The following is a 17,871-nucleotide window of genomic DNA, read 5'->3' as shown; positions in this document are numbered from 1 at the left end:
TTAATATTTGACATGTGCAAGTGGTAAAAGTATGGTGAATTTGGCTTTGAGGTCGTGTAATGTTGACTTATCCTGTGCAAAGTGGAATGGAGTAAGGCCAGTTAACTATTAAGCATTCTTTCCCTGGCTTTGCTTTTTTACCACACAAATGCACGGAAAATGAAGTACTAATTGCCTTCTATCCTTTGGCAGTTTACCAATGTTGTGTTTTATTTGTTTGTGTGTGCTTGTTTGGTTTAGTGCATTTAGTTTTCTACTCTTTGCTATTTTTTTTGATGGAGTTTGTTATGTCCGCAGGCCGCTTGCAGATGGTGGGGTAGTTCTTTGTTAATCACTCTAGTCTAGTTTTTTGTATGTCTCAGCTTAGCATAATTTGTGTGAAAGTTATAAAACTATTAATTCTCTCATTCTGTTCCTTATTTTTCTGCTTAATATGGGCTGTTTTGTGTTCTCATTACAGATGCCTCAATGCTTCAAGAAAAGTTGTTTCATTTGGCCAATCTTCTGCAGCTGATTGAAAACAGTCCTAGCACAGTCTCTTCAAATTACCTGGAGGTGGGTTTTTTCTCTTCCGCAGGTCAGAATGCAGATGAATGTCTTCGCATACGGGATCTTTGTCAATTATATTGCCAAGTGCCTTCGAGGACTAAGGCAGTAGGGCCTTAGTAGAACCTTTTAAGATTGTGTCACGATGCTGGCAGTGAAGTAGCAGCACGCATAAAGTGAGATAGATAATGCAGTGGTAGAACTGCTGCGTCAAATCAGAAATCCTGCCACATGCTGCTACAAAATCGATTTTTTGCCTACTTCTGCGCCATGCCTGCACCAAAAGTCACTGAATAGCTCTGCCGACAGGGAAATTGAAACTGCCATTTGCTGGCAACACTGTGCAAGGTGGAAGAATATTTTGCAGGTTCTGTGTGGACAATCCCGTGGCACAAAATTGATGTTTGTCTACGTCACTTCTGCGTCTACTGCCGGTGATTTTTTTTTTTTTTTTTTCTTCGATCTACTGGGAGGGAGTGAGAGGGGACTGCAAGATATCTCTCAAGTCCAATACGCGGGAAGGGTAAAAGGAGGCACTGGCAGGCTGGCCGTCGAAGCATGTTCAAACGCCTGGCAGCCTCGAGCTGCCCTGCACACGCGCGCATTTGTGTGTGTGTGTGTGCAAAGAAAAGGATGTGCGAGCAGGCTGGCCAACGCAGACGGCGCGGTTTCAAACTGCCCTCGGCAAAGCACAGCTGGAGCAATATGCACGCTTGCTTCCCTTGTTTTTTTTTTCCGTACCAGTGAGGTATGGGCTGCGATGGCAGCTGAGTAGCAGCGGAGGGAGCGCTAAGTATTTGACTGCTTCTGTGTGCGCATACTGGACTCTGTTGGCCACTTTTGTACCTTAAGTTCAACCCCTTATGTTATACATCTTGTATAATTTCACAGCTTAATTCCAAACGTCAACGTTTACACGCCCTTTAGAAGATTTTCTCAGTCTCGACAGTTATATTTTTTTCGGTCACACATAACTGCATGTGTGTGGGTGCGCGTGTGTGCAAATAACTCTTGCGCAAGTACTCAGTATATTCGCAGCTCTGCATACGGTCAGTAAGTACCCTTGGACATTTTCATTGTGATGAGGAAAGCACACGCACAATCCCTGCAGTGCGCTGCGAAGAAGCGGCAGTTTTGAATTTTTACAGGGAGTTTTTATATTAAGACAGCTAGCTACCTTCTTTCCGAGGCTACAGTGTTTATAGTGTAGTTGCATATTTTGTTATGCCTTCCCTCTGAATAAAAACTGCTTTGTTTTTAGCAACCCCCCCTGTTTGCTTAATTTGGGGCTTTTTAAGGAAAGGACAGCACTTTAGACTGCATTTGAACTTGAAGCTTGTTTTTGCATGGCTATGGTCGTCATTACAGCCGATGTCATATGACCTATCGTTGCATATAGCGTGCATCTGCGAGATAGGTTCGAGGCTGGATCATAAGGATTTCAGCCGACGACATTTATGTTCCTTCAAAGCGAGGTTTCGTTGACTGCAGCTCACAGACAACTCGAAAAACAAGTAGGCATCATGGCGTCCTTCCTGAAGAAAGTGTTCAGTAGCAGCCCCCTTCCTCCTCCCTACCGCGTTGGTCCAGGCATCTCGTCTAAAACGACAGTCGCAGAAAAGCCCCGCTTTAACCAAGCCATATGAACATGCCTTAGTGGCCTATGGGGGTAACGTGAATACCAGGGTCCCGGCAGGCTGATTCTGACATAACCGTCCCATACGAAACGAGAGACCCAAGTTGGCAGCTCTTGCCGTTTGCGGCTACAGCATCGTACTCGCGCTGACCAGTTGTTTACAAGATGAGCCGTTCAGCTGAGCAGAAGTCGACTTGTTGTACTTTTGTATTGTTGATTATATTATACTTAACCTAACCTAACCTACTGCCGGGGGGGCGCAGTGGTTACGGCGCTCGACTACTGTTCCCAAGGGTGCGGGATCGAATCCCGGCCTCAGCGGCCGCTTTTCAATGGAGGCAAAAAGTAAGCCGCCCATGTGCTGTGCGATCTCAGTGCACATTAAAGAACCCGAGGTGGTCGAAATTTCCGGAGTCCTCCACTACGGCGTCTCTCATAGCCTGAGTCACTTTGGGACGTTAAACCCCACAAACCTAACCTAACACCTAACCTAACCTAACCTAACCCAACCCAACCCAACTGAGCAATTGGGTTCCAGAAATAAAACAAGCCTAGAGTCTCGAGATTTGAAATTTAGCTACAAAACATTCTTTTTTTTTGCTACAAAAGCTCAAATTTTTGCTACAAAACTTAAAATTTCTGCTAAAAGGTGCGATTTATTCTGCTACAAAAGCTGCTACAAGAAGCCAGTTGCCAGTTCCACCACTGATAATGGAAAGAATAAGAATTTGCTTTTTTCTTCATAGCATTCAGCCAAGTGAACAATAGTACTACTTGGTGCAACTGTATTCTAGGGAAAAGATGAGCCTCTCCTACTGGTGCTGTATTAAACAGTGAAGGAAAAAATGGCTGCTCTTGTTTAAGATTAGATAGATCACAGCAGTTTTTTTGCATATTTTGTGAACTCTTGCATGCAGATTGCTGCAGGGAGGGAGAAAAACTACGATTGTGTGTGTCTGTTTATACTTCTTGTAGATCCCCGAGATGGAGCATGTGGTGGGAGGTCAGAAAAAGGACCGCAAGAGGTTCCACCTGAAGCGCATTCGGAGAGGGAAAAAGGACTCTGACCCAGGTGTGGCGAACAAAGGGGGCAGCAGTGGAAGTAGCGGCAGCGGAAAGCCGCCGCTGAATGTGGAGATCACAGTGTCACAGGAGGCTGCTGCCTCTAATGACATCTTTGCCAGCATGGACAACCTCACAGAGGCAAACCGTTCTGAAAAGTCGGTGAGCAACATCGTAAATATGTCATTAGAGCTTGCTAGTTGACATTCACTTCACTTCTGTGCAAAGGAAGTGTGAACGTTCGAGTTCTTCAGTAAGGTTGCCCAATGAACCCCGTTAGTTATTTCCCTGCCAGTTTAGTGTGGAAAGCTATTATCCTAGACGAGTAACAAATTTATATTTTTCGCAGTTGAATATGCATCAGCCTTCAATAGCTACGCTTCAGGAATTTGAGTGGCGTTTGCACGCCATGAATAGGGTCGCCTCATGTGCAACTACAAAATATTTTTTTTCCTATTTACATTCTAGCTTGCTTCACTTTGCCCTTTTTTTTTTTTTTTTTTTCCCCATTTATCATTTGAAAAGCCTCATAAAAGGTTCGACTTCCACGCTGGTAGTTTCAGTGGAGTAACTTCTTTTTATCGAGGGTTTATTGTATAAAACTAAATGAGGACTGGCTGCATCTATATGCTAGTACAAATAACACTTTGGTCTAGGCCAGTAGTTTAAATTTCAGTGATCTGTTTTGTGAATAAGACAGGTCGAAATGAAAAACACGCATAACATGTGCAGCAACTTGTGCACTGCATATGCTGGATGCACTCCTAATTTTTTTAGTTTGTTGCATCTGGATGCATGTGTTAAGCACAACTGTGCAAAAAATTATTCCTCTTTTTGTTTGCTTCTGGCACACTTTTCTACTAGAATTGACCTAGAATTGATGGCTGAAACTAGGATATTCTTACATTGTCTAGGACCCCTTCACTAAAAGCATTAACAAATTTAAAGAATTGAGCGCCAAGCCGTTCACTTTATATATTCTTATTGTGGTTGCGCCAGTTTCATATCTGTTATTATAGCAGGTAGCAAAATTCATGCCCTGCAACCAAGGTGCAAGTTCCTGTGCCTAAATTTACTGCGCCTCTTTCTGAACCGTTTACTGGCTTTAGACTTCAGCACATATTCAGTGCCACAGTCTGCAAACTAGATCCCTTTTTCCCCGCGCTATATCTGATTATAACAGTCTACCTGATGACTACTTTCAATCCCAGAGTATGGGAGAAGCACATATTTTAAAACAGGAGTTATTAGTCAATTACTGTTCTCATTGTGCTTGTTTCTTTTGAGTACAGTGGAACCTCGTTGATATGTTCCCATTTTATGCAATTTCTCAGTTGATACGCTCAAAATAGCGGTAAAAATATCTCGTAGAGTTATGATGAAAGGTCGTTAATTGGAATGTCACGGGACGGGGAAAATTAGTCTGTGGCATTATTTTTATATGTAACCTATTTTACTTTTTCATTCTTGTTTTCATTGTTGCCGGCTCAGCAACTTTTTAGCGATTTCACTTCATATTTGACACTTCTTTTACTTTACGCACCCTTTGCCTGCATTGTTTATTAAATTAAATAAACTCCTCCGCTACATTTTTCAAGTGCAACTGTATTTTTGAGATTTTCATGCAGCTTGTTTGCCTTTATCACTTTTTTCATTCAATATCTATGTAGTGCTGAAGCTTGTTAATGCTGATGAGTAATCAGCTTGAAGAGCTGCACAAACCTGCAAATGAGGAGGGAAAAGTTTTCTTTTAAACAATGTGCAACTTTTGGGAAATGGGTGGGGCTTCGTATAAAAATTGTCAAGCAGATGAAATGCTATGCTTTTTTTTTCTTGCGCCAGGATGGCTCTGCAATGCTTTCAATACGAGATATGGGCTACTTGAGTTGTTCACATCCGTCACTGGCGTCTGATGGGACGCTAGTGGGCCCTGTACCGGACAGCACTTCCCTGGCTGCCTACTGCTCGTACGACACGGCAGCCGTCTTCAAACACATGGAGCAGTTCCTTTCCCTGGCCAAAGAAGGTTTGTAAGAGACCTTGTGTGGCAGATAAACTTCTACCCTGTTTTTTTTTTCTCTCTCTCTCTCTCTCTTGTGTTGTTTTGGGCAGTGCACTCGGGCCTGCGAACTATGCTGCGCAGCCTGCAGACTGAGCGGGAGCGCCTCAAGCAGCATTTAGAATCTGAGACCACTGCCAGTTGCGGCAGCAACGCTGCTCTGATCGCCAACCTCAAGAACGCACTAACTCAGGTAAGCATAGCTTTTTTGCATTATTCTCTCTGTGCAGTGTTCAGATTATGATTTATTGCTTGTTACTAGGCTGTCCAGCAGAACTATGACCTGCGGGCCTGCCTCAAAAAGGTCCATGAAGAGACTGATCCATCTGCTTTCCCAGCACCTGACGGTTCTGCGGCAGAAAGTTTTGATGAGCCAACGGTGAGCATCGGTGTCCGGTAGGCAAAGGCCTGCCGACAAAGGGCTGCAATACTTGTCTGCCATCGACCATTTTCTTTCTACTTCGTGTCTGATATTTGCACATTTGTAGTCATTGGGGTTTTAATTTGTTTTCATACTTATTTTTTTTCTAAGAAGTTTCAGTTGGCTGCATTTCGATGCAGGCAAACAAAGCATGTGCACTCGTGTACTGTGTGATTTCTGCCCACATTAAAGAACCCCAGGTTCTCGAAATTATCCGAAGCCCTCCGGTACAGCATCCCTCAGCCTGAGTCGCTTTAGGACATTAAATCCTATCGGTGAAATTAAATGAAAAAATGTTGTAAGGATTGGAAAATGGTTCTATAACTGTGAATGTGCACTCAAAGAAAAGTGGCGAATGCGCCATATAACGTGCTGATTGAAAACTGGCATTAAAAGCAGCAGTGTTTCTTCTTGTAAATGAAATGGTTTGCATAAGATAAACACATATATAAATTTTGGGCAGATGCAAAAATGTCTTTATTATTATTACCAGCTGTGGGCTTCAGTGTGGATGTCCAGCTAGCCCGTTAAGCAGCACTGTTGGTAGCATCGACATTAATCGGCCTTGCCCATGTCTCACCTCAGCTTGTGCATCAACCTGTGCAGCAGTCGGTGTCACATGAGAGCTCGTCTGCACTGTCGACCTCAGAGTTCTTTGATGCTGCTGAGAAGCTGTCACTGAGCAGTTCCTCTTCGGAGGAAGAAGAAGAAGAGGGCAGCTTTTGCAGTGAGGTGTCAGACGATGGCACTGAGTATGCGCCCGGTGCCGAGGGAAACCTCCGAGACCACCTGCCGCTAACTCAGGGACGGCGTTCAAAGCTGCCAGCACCAAAGCCGGATGCGGGCGACACCAGCCTGTGGAACTTGTTGTGTAAAAACATTGGCAAGGATTTGTCCAAAGTGAGCATGCCGGTAACCATCAACGAGCCCTTGAACATGTTACAGGTGAGGCACGTTTTTTTTTTTTAGCTGTCGGAGGCAGGTCTGCTTGTGACATTGTATGGAGATGCAGTTTGAGTTGCATCGGCTTTTGTGTTAATAAGTTATAAGCCAATCTTCTTTTTTATGTGCATTAGTTCATTATTAATGTTGCCGTTATTGTGCATAGTTGTTATTTGAAGATGGTTAAGGACTCAGTGGTGCAAAATCCTAATTGCAATATTAAAATACCCAATTTTAATTATTATCAGGATCTACATTTAATGAAATAGTTAAGATAGGCTTTTACTTTTAGCCTGGCTTGTTGCGCTATGATTTCTATGCCTGCTAAGCTGTGAAGAGTAGACCAGTGTCCTTATAGGCAGTTTGGACTGGTACTCTTGCTAACCAATTGAGTGTGGTGTTTGTGTTTGTTGTTTTAGTACATAGTGGACCAAAATTTTTCCTTTTCCAGAGGCTTTGTGAGGAGCTGGAGTACAGTGACCTGTTAGATAAAGCAGCTGCAACTGAAGACCATTTTGACAGAATGGTGAGCCAACCATTAGCAGCTATGACCATTGTGGTTAACTTGGCTTTGTGGGCAGCATGACATTTAGTTCGACTTTTAGTGTACAGCACCCCACAGAAGAGGAAAATTTATAGTTTCAAATAATAATGCAGCAAGAAAAAGAAATTGTCAGTTAGTGCAGTCTGTGCTTAACACCAAACTCTGAAACCTTACTTGAGGAAGCTGTCGTAAGGATGTGGGACGGTAGCTTCTAGATGCTTTACGCAAGGGAAGCAGCAAGGAACGCTTCGCTAGAGGCTGAAGAGCCCCTCGGTGAGGAAGTTCTCAGCTTAACATAAGGTAGCCTTGACGCAGTGAGTCTTGTGAAGCAGTGTGAAGTTAAGTTTGTTTGGTGTCAGGACAGTACAGAGTGTAAATTTGTGCTTGTCCTGTTAAATAGGCCAGATATTGTGTAAAGTGGATCAAAAAAAAGAAAAACACTGGTGGAGGTAGAGGGCAGCATTGACACTGAAACCACATTGTTGTCTGGTGCAAGCAGCCATACTTTTTAAATCAATAATTATAGCTGATGTTAACTTAAACTGCTGGAATTAAGCAGGAATTTTGTCACAGAGTTTTAGGGAACAGGTCCTGACCAAGGCTGTATTGCAGATTTGTCAGGATGACTAAGGCTGAAACGAATAGCTAACTCTTTTTAAATAAAAATAAATACAGTATATACTAGACAATTAACAGCCCTACCTATAAACAACTTTTTTGCTTTCTTTGTAACACTTGTATTCTACTCTACGTCCGGGTATGTAATGCAGTAACACCTCATTGATGCGGTTTTTAAACATTGCGGGGAAAAAAACGTCAGGGAAAACTTATGGTTCAAACCACCTGATTGAGAGAAATGCAACAGTTAAATTAAATCTGGCTTGCTTCATCTTTGAAGTACCTGCATCAAATCTTCAGTGGCTGCAGGTATAATCCATGCAAATAGATGAACTAAACACGGACACAGCTCTGCTGATGTGGCGAACCAAAAAGCATCCTTCATAAGAACCTCAACGCGATGCATATACAGTCAAACCCACTTATAACAATATTGAAGTGCCAAGGAAATATTGTTATATAACCGGGTTAGGCCAAAAAAACAAAAGAAAACATTATAAACTACACATTTAATGAGGACGAGGTAGCTTACATTTTTTATTTCGTACCGAGAAGAAACCCGTAATCCGTAAGCGGCATCTGTTTCACGGCAATCTAGCCGACTCTTTCCTGCAGGACATCCAACTGCTGAACATAGTACAGTGGATGGTTCTTAGCAAAAACAAAGCCCCGCAAGGAGTCGATCATTTTCAAAGCCTCCTGGTGAGACGCAACCTACACAGGTTTCAGTTCATCGTCGTCGTTGCTACTGTCACCGTCCTCTGCACCATTGACTGCTGCGACGATAGCCTCGTCTGTCAGCTCTTCATCTGTTGCTACTGTATCGTTGGCATGTAAAAATTTCTCAAGTCCCAATGCGTCGCCATCACTACTGCTCACTGTGGACCAAAGTTAGGTCATCGCTGTGTCGGCAGGAGCTTCGCGACTTTCTGCATCGCCGGCATCCCCAGCGGCCCGCCTTACTGAAGCAGTTCATGATGGTGGAGGAGCTGGCTTCGTTTCAGCTGGTGTAACTTAACTTGTTGCCAGACTTTACTACCAGTGTTGCCACCAAATTTGGCAACGATGATGGCACACTAGGAGAACTACGCTAGAAAGATACGTGCGCGAGCACCGCAGCATGCCTCCCGCAAAACCTGTGCAACTGCGAAGTGGGGGCCTGGACAAAGCAAATAGGAGAGGATAGTGCAGCACACCACGGTCAGTTCACCTTCAGAATGGACTGCTCCACCGTGCAGAGGCAGAGAGGGCCACAGCCGGTCTCGAGGGAGAGTGAACCCTGGGCGGTCTTGAGGGGGAGAACTCAAAGCTCTTCCTTAGAGCGGCCGTGCCTAGTAACGCCTTATGCCTTCCCTCCTCCCCCGCGTCTCCGCAGCATGCAAGATTCCCTGGCGCATCCGACCAATGCATTAGCGTGACGCGCTCTGTCCCTTTTTTTTTTCTTTTTAATTGCTGCATTCGCGTTGTCGGCGTCTCCGTGTACGTGCTCGTTTTAGGGGTTGCTGCGTCTCCGTGTTTTTGTTGACATTCAGTGACCATATTTGACTGTCATAACTGATAATATAATACGACACCATTGTAATAAAAGGTTTATTTTACCATAGAACACATGATAAACCTGACGATGCAGCGGCTGTCCATTGTTATATCCTACATATTGTTAAAACCGGTATGTTATAAGTGGATTTGACTGTATTCCAGATCAGGTCTTATAGTTATGGCAGCCATGCTAGGCCTGGCACTTTTGGGGTGGTTGTTTACCTTGTTAGAAGGCTAAAAAAAGCTACGAGAGGTGCAATTTCTCTGTGTATAGATTTATGCTGTCTTTATTTGTTTTTTTTGCATACTTTGAATGGTGTATCAAATCTGTACCGGCTGTGGCTTTCTCAACTTGTTTGTACCTTGTCAGCACCGAGTAGATGAGCACTGTCAGTCAGGCATGGGTGTGGCAGAATAAATTTAGTTTTGAGTACAAAAACGCTTTGTCCTGGTGCTGCTGCAAAACCTACCCCATTTCTCAATCATCTACAGCTCTCGAAGTGAAACTTTCACTCGTTTCAAGCAGTGTGAAACTCCAGTAACTAGTCTACCTAATTTTATTTGTCTTGGAACTGTGTATTCAGAATTTAATGATATCAGTCAGTCACATTTTGTAAATCGTCCTGAACTGCAGTTTGCTGTGGCAGCATTGAGCATGCAAGAATGTCGCGCATTTCACGAATGTAATTTCTTGAGTTCACTGTTAGTACAAGTTACTTAAGGGTATGTTTAGTTGATTTTTCCCATCTCAGCTATGAAGCTGTTTCTTTTTCTTTTTTTTTTTCTTTTTTTTTTTTTGTGGCTAATTGAATTTTTAGACTCAAAAAAGTAGTCCTTTGCAAACATATGAGTGAGTCCATTTTCTTTTGATATTATACAATGTGTGCATTACTTTCATGTTTTAATAGAATTTACAGCAGAGACGTTCAAATATATTTTGTGAAAAATTGCATGCTCTTCTCACCTGAAAACTTAGGATAAATCAAATCATATTACTGGTTCTATTTGTTCTGCGAGTTCATTTAGTGATGCTTAAGGGACTATAGACTTCAAATTTTGGTGGCATTTTTCTTCTTGCTAATGATGCATAAGCCATTCCTGTATATCGATCCGAGCGCAGTTTTCGTCTATGGCCACTAAATAATCTATAATTGAATTTTCTTTTCTCACCAGTTTAGGTTTCAGCAGCCAAGAGATAGCTGTGACGTCACAATCATGTCTTGATGCGCGGCATGAAAAAACGATACCATCGCTGATTCTTCACCTGTAGTGATTCCTGTCCTTGAGGCAGGCTGGCTTTATTATTGCAGCAAATTCAAAGGACACGGGAATCATTACATCGTTGTATTTTCACCCCTCACGTGCCCTTGACTTGACTTTGACGTCACAGCCATCGTTCGGCTGTGAAACTGAAATCGAAACAGGTGAGAAAAGAAATTCAATTATAAATTATTCAGCACTCGTTGGCAAATATGATGTGTTGATCCGTATATAGTAATGTCCTAGGTATCATTACAAATGATAAAACCCAAACCCGAAAATTGGGTGTTTATACTCCTTTAACCATTTATTGGTATTACTGACAAACATGTCAGTCATTGCAATCCTTCTCATAATATAAGAAATCATGATCATATTGAACATTGAATTCTATTGCGTACAACTTAATTATGCATACACCTGCTAAACATCTCTTTTCCTGCTTCTCCCATACCAGTAATAAGCATATGGAGCCTTGAGTTTCTGTCAGTATCGTTCATTCATTAATTTGTCCACTATTATTGGAGTGTATGCTCTTAGTTTTCTGCCCTCAGTTCGTCAGCATATTACAAAGCTTGTGCTTATGCTTTGTACAGGTAAACAGGTGTGTTGATTGACTCTTCTAGGTTTGTATAGCTGCATTTGCAGTCTCCGGCTACAGTTCATCATATCACCGGGCCGGGCACAAACCCTTCAACCCATTACTTGGAGAGACTTATGAATGCATTCGAGAGGATAAAGGTTTCCGGTTCATTGCTGAACAGGTGATATATATTAACTTGCAGCCTTCCTGTTGTTCGCCGACGATAACTTTCGTTTTTATTAAAAGTTGAATTATTGGTTCTTTCTGGCTACTTTGATGTTTCTCTGGCATTTATTGTTGAGAAGTTGATTGCATTTAAAACTTTTACACCATTTCGCTTCAAGCTCTTGGCATCTCTATTGAAAAGGATTCGGTGATCACTTTTTGAAGTAATGGTGGCGCAGCCTGTGCCAAAAAATTTGCGTTAGTGCACTGCAGTTTACTTGGAAAACTGGCCGTCGATGGTGGCACCTATGTTACATTCCTTGGTCCCTTGCCAGTTTATAATATAAAAGCTCCATTTTTGATGAAAGTGGTGTGCCTAAAAATGATAGAGCAACTCCAGTTTGTCCTCAAAATCACCTTAGTGGGTCTTGGAGAAGTTTAAAAAAGACGTTCAATGAGGATCTTAGTCTGGGCTAGTTGGTTCATAGCCTTTAAAAATTAACGCAGCGCAAAGAAACCGGATATGAGAAGAAGACAACACACAAGACTGCGCCCGTCCTGTCTTTTGTGTTGTCTTCGTCTCGTGTCCGGATTCTTTGCGATGTTTATTTTTAGAAGTTTAAGAAGGATTCTGGACTTTTCTTTTGTGTGCATGCATGCGTACATATGCACGCACGTGCTTGGGGATGCACAGAATTGTCATAGACCGATCTTTTCAAAAATTTTAGAAGAGGTGTAGGATCGAAAGAAATGCACTTTAATGTGACAGCGATAATTGTTTCCTTCAGGTGAACCATCATCCACCGGTTTCTGCTTGCTATGCGGAATCGAAGAATTACAAGTTTTGGCAAGGTAAATTCCCTGGACATACCTTATATTTCAGCCTGTTTTCATGTTTGAATAGGGGGCTCTTTGTTAGTGTACATCATTTTTAATATTTTTCTTGCGCAGACGTCAGGATCAAAACCAAATTTTGGGGCAAGTCCATGGAGATCCTCCCAGTGGGCACTGTTCACCTTGAGTTGTTGAGGTACGGTGTTGTCATGCGAGCGTTGTGCACTTTTGTGCCCAGTGCTTGCACTTGTAAATTTCACACCTGCTCACAAAATTTCAGCTCTGGAAGTCACTACCAATGGAACAAGGTGACCACATGTGTGCACAACATCTTTAGTGGCCAGCGGTGGGTGGATCAGTACGGAGAGATGACAATTCGAGACCTGACTCATGATGTGACCTGCAAGTTGACCTTTGTAAAGGTAAAGTTCCTTGCTTTTTCATTTTATTCTTTTAAAGCATGCTGTAGATGCAGAAATGTTAATATGTATTGGTTACTCCTTGGCTTTAATACATGAATGGCTCGGTGGTTGTGGCATTCGTCTGCCGAGACCAACATTTCATGCTTGGTCCTCATCCTTGGCAGCTGCACTTTGATGGGGCAAAATGTAAAAAAAATTAACTTTGTGTTATTTTGTTGCTTACTGAAAGAAATCCTACGTGGCTGAATTCAATCCAAAGCCCTCTAGTACAGTGTGCTAACAGTGGTTCTTTGGCTTATAAAAATTGTCCAAGCAGTGCCACACGAACCTTGTAGATAACTACAGTAAAACCTCGTTGATACTTTTTTTTTGTTAAACTGTGGGAATAAATTTTGTTATCTGGGGAGGCATATCATCCAAACTGCCAGATATTGAAAAAATTTAATTTTGAATGAAGTACAGCGGCATTAGAATTGACTTTCACTGCATAAAAGTGTACTTTAACATTTATAAACATCAGTTATGAACAGCTACTTTTTTCTTTAGTTCTGGCAGAATTCAGTTCTATTTACGTTGTCCTAAGTGCAGAAAAGATCTAGTAACAAATCCTGTTCGTAGAAGGCTTTCAGCCAGGATCACTTCCTTGGTTGCTTCCGGATGTTTTGCCTCCTCACACCAGTGACATGCGGAGAAGCCATTACGATGGCTTACAGTCGCCGAGTTTTTGCTTATGCTGCATCCCCCAGACCCAACCCACTCGTATGCAAGCGAATAGCTGTAGTTACTCATATCAAATGATTTACCCCCATGCCCCTAAGCTACTGCGTTTCTCCTCATGAACTCGTGTTTTCGCGGGAATGGGGACCTTGCATGTTGCCTCGTTGGCCTTCTTTGATGCTTAGCCCCGTTGCACCTAGGCACTGCAGAAAAGCAGCCAGGGTGAGTGCCGTCGTTCACTTTTTCATGTTGGGAGCGTTCATTAGCACATGTCCAGTTGATTGCAAACCATATTATATGACTAAAATTTGTAAGCATTTTGAACATAGTGATTGGAAAATCGTGTTACCCGGGAACGTAAACCACGAGAAAAATAGTGTAAATTCTGTGGGAGATTTTTTACTGGCTGCAATTTTGAGCGCATGAAACTAGAAATCGTATGAGCCGGGAACGTATCAACGAGGTTCTGCTGTAAAGAAGGTAGCTCTGTAGATAGAGCACAAACTTAGTATTTTTTGCTCCTTCAAACAAAGTTCTTATCATGTACAACTCTGGAAAAATTAACCTTTACCAGCCTTCTACTACATTGTGTACCTGTTGCCATATGTATAATATTGTTAATTATCACTTTCTCTGGTAATGCACTTGAAGCATTTACTATTCACAGTTTTTATTACTAATTTGTATAGTGGTATTAAATGAGGCTCAGTGTTTTTTGTTAATCCTCTGCATTTTCAGAAAGGCCAACGCCCAAGCTTAAAGTGCAGCTTTGAAAAAGTATAATGTGAGATTAACTGTTTGACCTGCTCAGGTTGTTTGTTGAATGCTACTTCCATAATGACAGTTGATTGTTGCAAAATTTTGGTATGCTGAAATCTTTAAAGCCAATGCTTGCAGTGTCTTGTGTCGTGAATGCTCGTCTTGCTTGCAGGCAAGCTACTGGTCTGAGAAGCGCCACGAAGTGTTTGGAAATGTGGTAAACAAGCAAGGAGACGTTATTTTCAACCTCTCAGGGCAGTGGACGGAAGCAATATACTGTGGCGTTGCCCCTACAGCCAAGTGCATCTGGAGGCCTGGTAAGAGGTTTGCATTATTAAACAGGAATATTAGGCAAGGACATAAGTGTATGCAAGGGCTGAAATTGGGGGCTTTCATCCTCTAGTTAGGCACAAAAAAGCACATCTTGCCAACCTCCCTTACCCCCTCGATTCGTTCTGGAGGCACCCAATTTTTTACTCAACTTTCTGATTGCATATTTGAAAAGCTGCCTCTGCCCACGTAAAAATGGTTTTTGTGACACCAGCATTGCAGAATCTGCAGCTGCGTCATTAATTGCCAGCATCGCCATCAACTGCTGCACTGGCACCGTTGGCATCATCGGCTAAGCAGCTGATCAAAGCCAAATAAAGCCAAAGCCAAAGTAGCTCTGGCTAGTTGCATTTCATGTTCGTCATTGCAACTTCTTTTGTGTATGTTTGTAGTGCACGGTGCAGCATGTGTCACGGTGGCATATATAAATGCGTGCATTTCATAGCAGTAGCCAAAGGTAAACCGTGCAACATTACTCCACTCTTGTCATACTTTCCCACCCCCTTCCACAGTAACCACTCTCCGCATGGTTCCCATGAAAACCACTCTCCTATTGCTTGTTTCTCACATTGCCTTACCTTCCTCCTTACATGGTAATTCTCCTCCTCCTCCTTGTGTGATAACTACTGTCAGGGTCCTTCTTATGGCAACCACCCTCCATTTGTGCCTTCACGCTTTCTCCATACCCTCCTTCCACGGTAACCACCCTCCACTTGTGCATTCGTTTTCTCGTGCCATACTTTTCTCGCACGATGCCACCCTCTGAATGGTTCCTCCAGGTAATCACATTCTAGTTGTGCGTTCTTGCGCTTTTGCCATACTCTCCCTTTTCTGGAATGACCATCCTCCTGTAAATAATTCTGCCACTCCCACCGTACCCTCTTCCTTTGACGGTAACCACTTGCTGGATAGTTAACCACCCTTCGGTTATGCATGCTTCTACTGGTCGCACTCTCCTCCTTCAAAGATAGCCCTTGTGGCTCACGTGACAGCCACCCTCCAGGTACACCATCTGCCACGATAATAAATTCTGGCTAATTCGCCCTTCCAATATGCTCTTCGCTCTTCTTCCCATCCAGAAAAAACCCCTGCAAATACTCGTTGCTGGCTTCATGGTGCATTGATCGAATCAGCAAATTATAGTTGTGAGCTCACTTCAGCTATAGAGTTAGCAGAGGGCAAATTTTATGCTTTATATCTGTCTTCATTAGAATCTTATATTTTTTGTCTGCCTGTCAAACTATTGCACCCTCAGGTCATCAAAGGCGTGATGGCTAACTGTGTTATCTCAGAGGCCAAACAAAAGTGCAGCAGAAGACTAGTGTGTCTTATTTTAAAGTCTCGCCCTATGTGATAGCTATACATTACTGTCAGGGTCAGCACCATAGCACGTATTAAAATCGCAAGAACTTTGCATATCTATATTGGTCAGGCAGATACAAAGGTATGCTCAAGATACCGGCTCCCCTCAGAGATACCGAAACACCAGTTGCTAGCTCTCATGCTTGTATTTCCACACAAAAAATGTTCAGGGGCCAGCAATAGCAAGCTGAGCACAAGGATGACGAAGACATACCACCAAAGATTGAAAACATTCATTTTGCATTAACAACCCGCAGTCTGTACTGCTACCCATTGTACGTCACTACACCATTATATCCAATCAGTAAATTGACATTCGCACGCACAAAGTTTTTAGCATGCAGCAGAAAGCAGACGCTGGTTTATTTTAGATGGCCCTGCATAAAAAAAAACAGTTGTGGGCGGCACAGCTGCGTAAAACCTACTGTATAAACCGAAATATAGGTTGAGATTTTTTCTTGAAAAAAGCTAGCTAAAGTCAGCCCAACATGTGGCAAGTATCACCACCATCATCGGGGAGAATATTTTTGCAGGTCCTGGGGGCTCAATCGCGTGACACACGAGTGGTGTACATAGCCTATCACTTCACATACACGTTTCTCGTGGAGCTTTTTTTTTTTTCTCTTTTCACTTGTGGCAGGCACGCTGCTCAATCGAAAGGCGCAGTGTGGAAGAATGTAGAGCGAGCTCTGATTGTAGGCGTGAGTACCTGCACATGAGTTATTGCACACACACACGCCCACACACATGCAGTTTTGTTGTGGCGAAAAAGAAATAATGGCCCATCAATATCTTTTAAAAGGTGCTTAAACGTTGACGTTTGGAATTGAGCTGTTGTTTCACATAAGAGGCGTAACTTAAGGGGGGACACGGGTCTTTCGGACCAAAAAATCACGAAAAAATCACTTTTTTAGAAAATGTGATTTGCGAAATCAGTAGCTCTTTATCTACCTATCTGCTAAGTTTTTCCTCTCTAGGGTCGGTATTTTAGTCATAATGCCAATTTATATAATCGATGTCGCCCAAATTTGGGCTGAAAACGACCCCAGAAACAACCATTTTCCGCGAGGCGTAGCTCCCATTTTGTGCGCGGCACCGTAGCCATCTTGGTCTCATTCGAAAGAGCCGTCTTTCGTCTTCAAATTGCCGCCTCTGCTGTTTACATTCGCCCATTGGTCGCATAAAAAATAGCAAAAAAGAAAACGTTGCATTTGCAATCCCATTGGCTTTCGGGGTGCACGTGACGATAAGGCGTCACCGCATTGGCGGAGCTGGCTGACGGCGTCTGCTCGGCACGCCCGAGCCGCGGGGACACGGCGGAGACGTGACGCCGGCCGCTCTTGGTTCCGAGCCGCGAGGTGCGTTCACGGCAAGAATTTGTGAAATAAGTGAAAAAAATAGTTGAATAATCATCTCAAGTGATGCCCTGCCCCGGCTGTGTGCGCTCAGGCCGACGAAAGTCGTGCGCCGAACGATCGTGTGTACGAGCCTGAAGTAGGCCTCGCGTGTTCCCCGGCACGAGAGACTCCTAATGCCAGCGGTCGCACCCGCCGCGACAGTGATATCGCAGGCCGCAGATGAGGAGAAAGATAAGCTCAAAACGGAAAAAGCTTGAACTCGCGCCAACTCCAGCGGTAGACGGATTGTTTTCGTGACGATGTCGGCAGCGCGGCGGGCTGTCCGCTTGGCGAGGCGATATCACAATCGTCAGATCTAAACAGTTTGCCGAGATTGACGAAGCGTAAAACATATGGCAGCGATATTGGCATTTAAAAAAGTGAACGGGGATAAGAAATCGCCGTCAAACTTATTCTCCAATGTGTAAACTGCGGGACACGTCGTCTTCGTAGAGCTCGCCGCGCGTTTGCGCCGATCAGACCTCGTTCATAGTCCTTAGTGAATGCACTTGCTTCCAGTGCAATGCAGAGCACTGGGAAGCAGCAAACAGCTCCAAATTACATTTCTTTTCCGCAATAAACGTTCCTAACCGCGGCCTTGATGCGAGAACATAGCAAAACCACGTACGTAAAAAAAAAAAAGAAAAAGAACGCTGCCTGCATGCGACTCGCGCA

General features: G+C 43.3%; 1 protein-coding gene across 3 annotated transcripts in view; it reads left to right on the top strand.

Moving 5' to 3' along the window:
- Window positions 1-17,871, top strand: part of LOC146206090 (oxysterol-binding protein-related protein 6-like) — a 79,674-nt gene that overhangs the window by 45,948 nt on the left and 15,855 nt on the right. For 2 of the 3 annotated variants that reach the window (XM_084590740.1, XM_084590741.1), the window contains exons 9-20: window positions 461-555; window positions 3,158-3,406; window positions 5,087-5,270; window positions 5,357-5,496; window positions 5,566-5,682; window positions 6,310-6,669; window positions 7,118-7,192; window positions 11,254-11,391; window positions 12,164-12,227; window positions 12,327-12,405; window positions 12,490-12,631; window positions 14,280-14,424. In XM_084590740.1, coding sequence (XP_084446866.1) covers window positions 461-555; window positions 3,158-3,406; window positions 5,087-5,270; window positions 5,357-5,496; window positions 5,566-5,682; window positions 6,310-6,669; window positions 7,118-7,192; window positions 11,254-11,391; window positions 12,164-12,227; window positions 12,327-12,405; window positions 12,490-12,631; window positions 14,280-14,424 — 1,788 coding nt within the window. The remainder of the gene's footprint in view (window positions 1-460; window positions 556-3,157; window positions 3,407-5,086; window positions 5,271-5,356; window positions 5,497-5,565; window positions 5,683-6,309; window positions 6,670-7,117; window positions 7,193-11,253; window positions 11,392-12,163; window positions 12,228-12,326; window positions 12,406-12,489; window positions 12,632-14,279; window positions 14,425-17,871) is intronic. The other variant, XM_084590742.1, reaches the window with a different exon arrangement.

The sequence above is a fragment of the Amblyomma maculatum genome, chromosome 1, assembly GCF_055883805.1.
Source record: "Amblyomma maculatum isolate TAMU_Amacu chromosome 1, ASM5588380v1, whole genome shotgun sequence".
Lineage (NCBI taxonomy): Eukaryota > Metazoa > Arthropoda > Arachnida > Ixodida > Ixodidae > Amblyomma > Amblyomma maculatum.
Note: the sequence above shows the minus strand (reverse complement) of the source record. Positions and strands in the feature narration are given on the sequence as shown.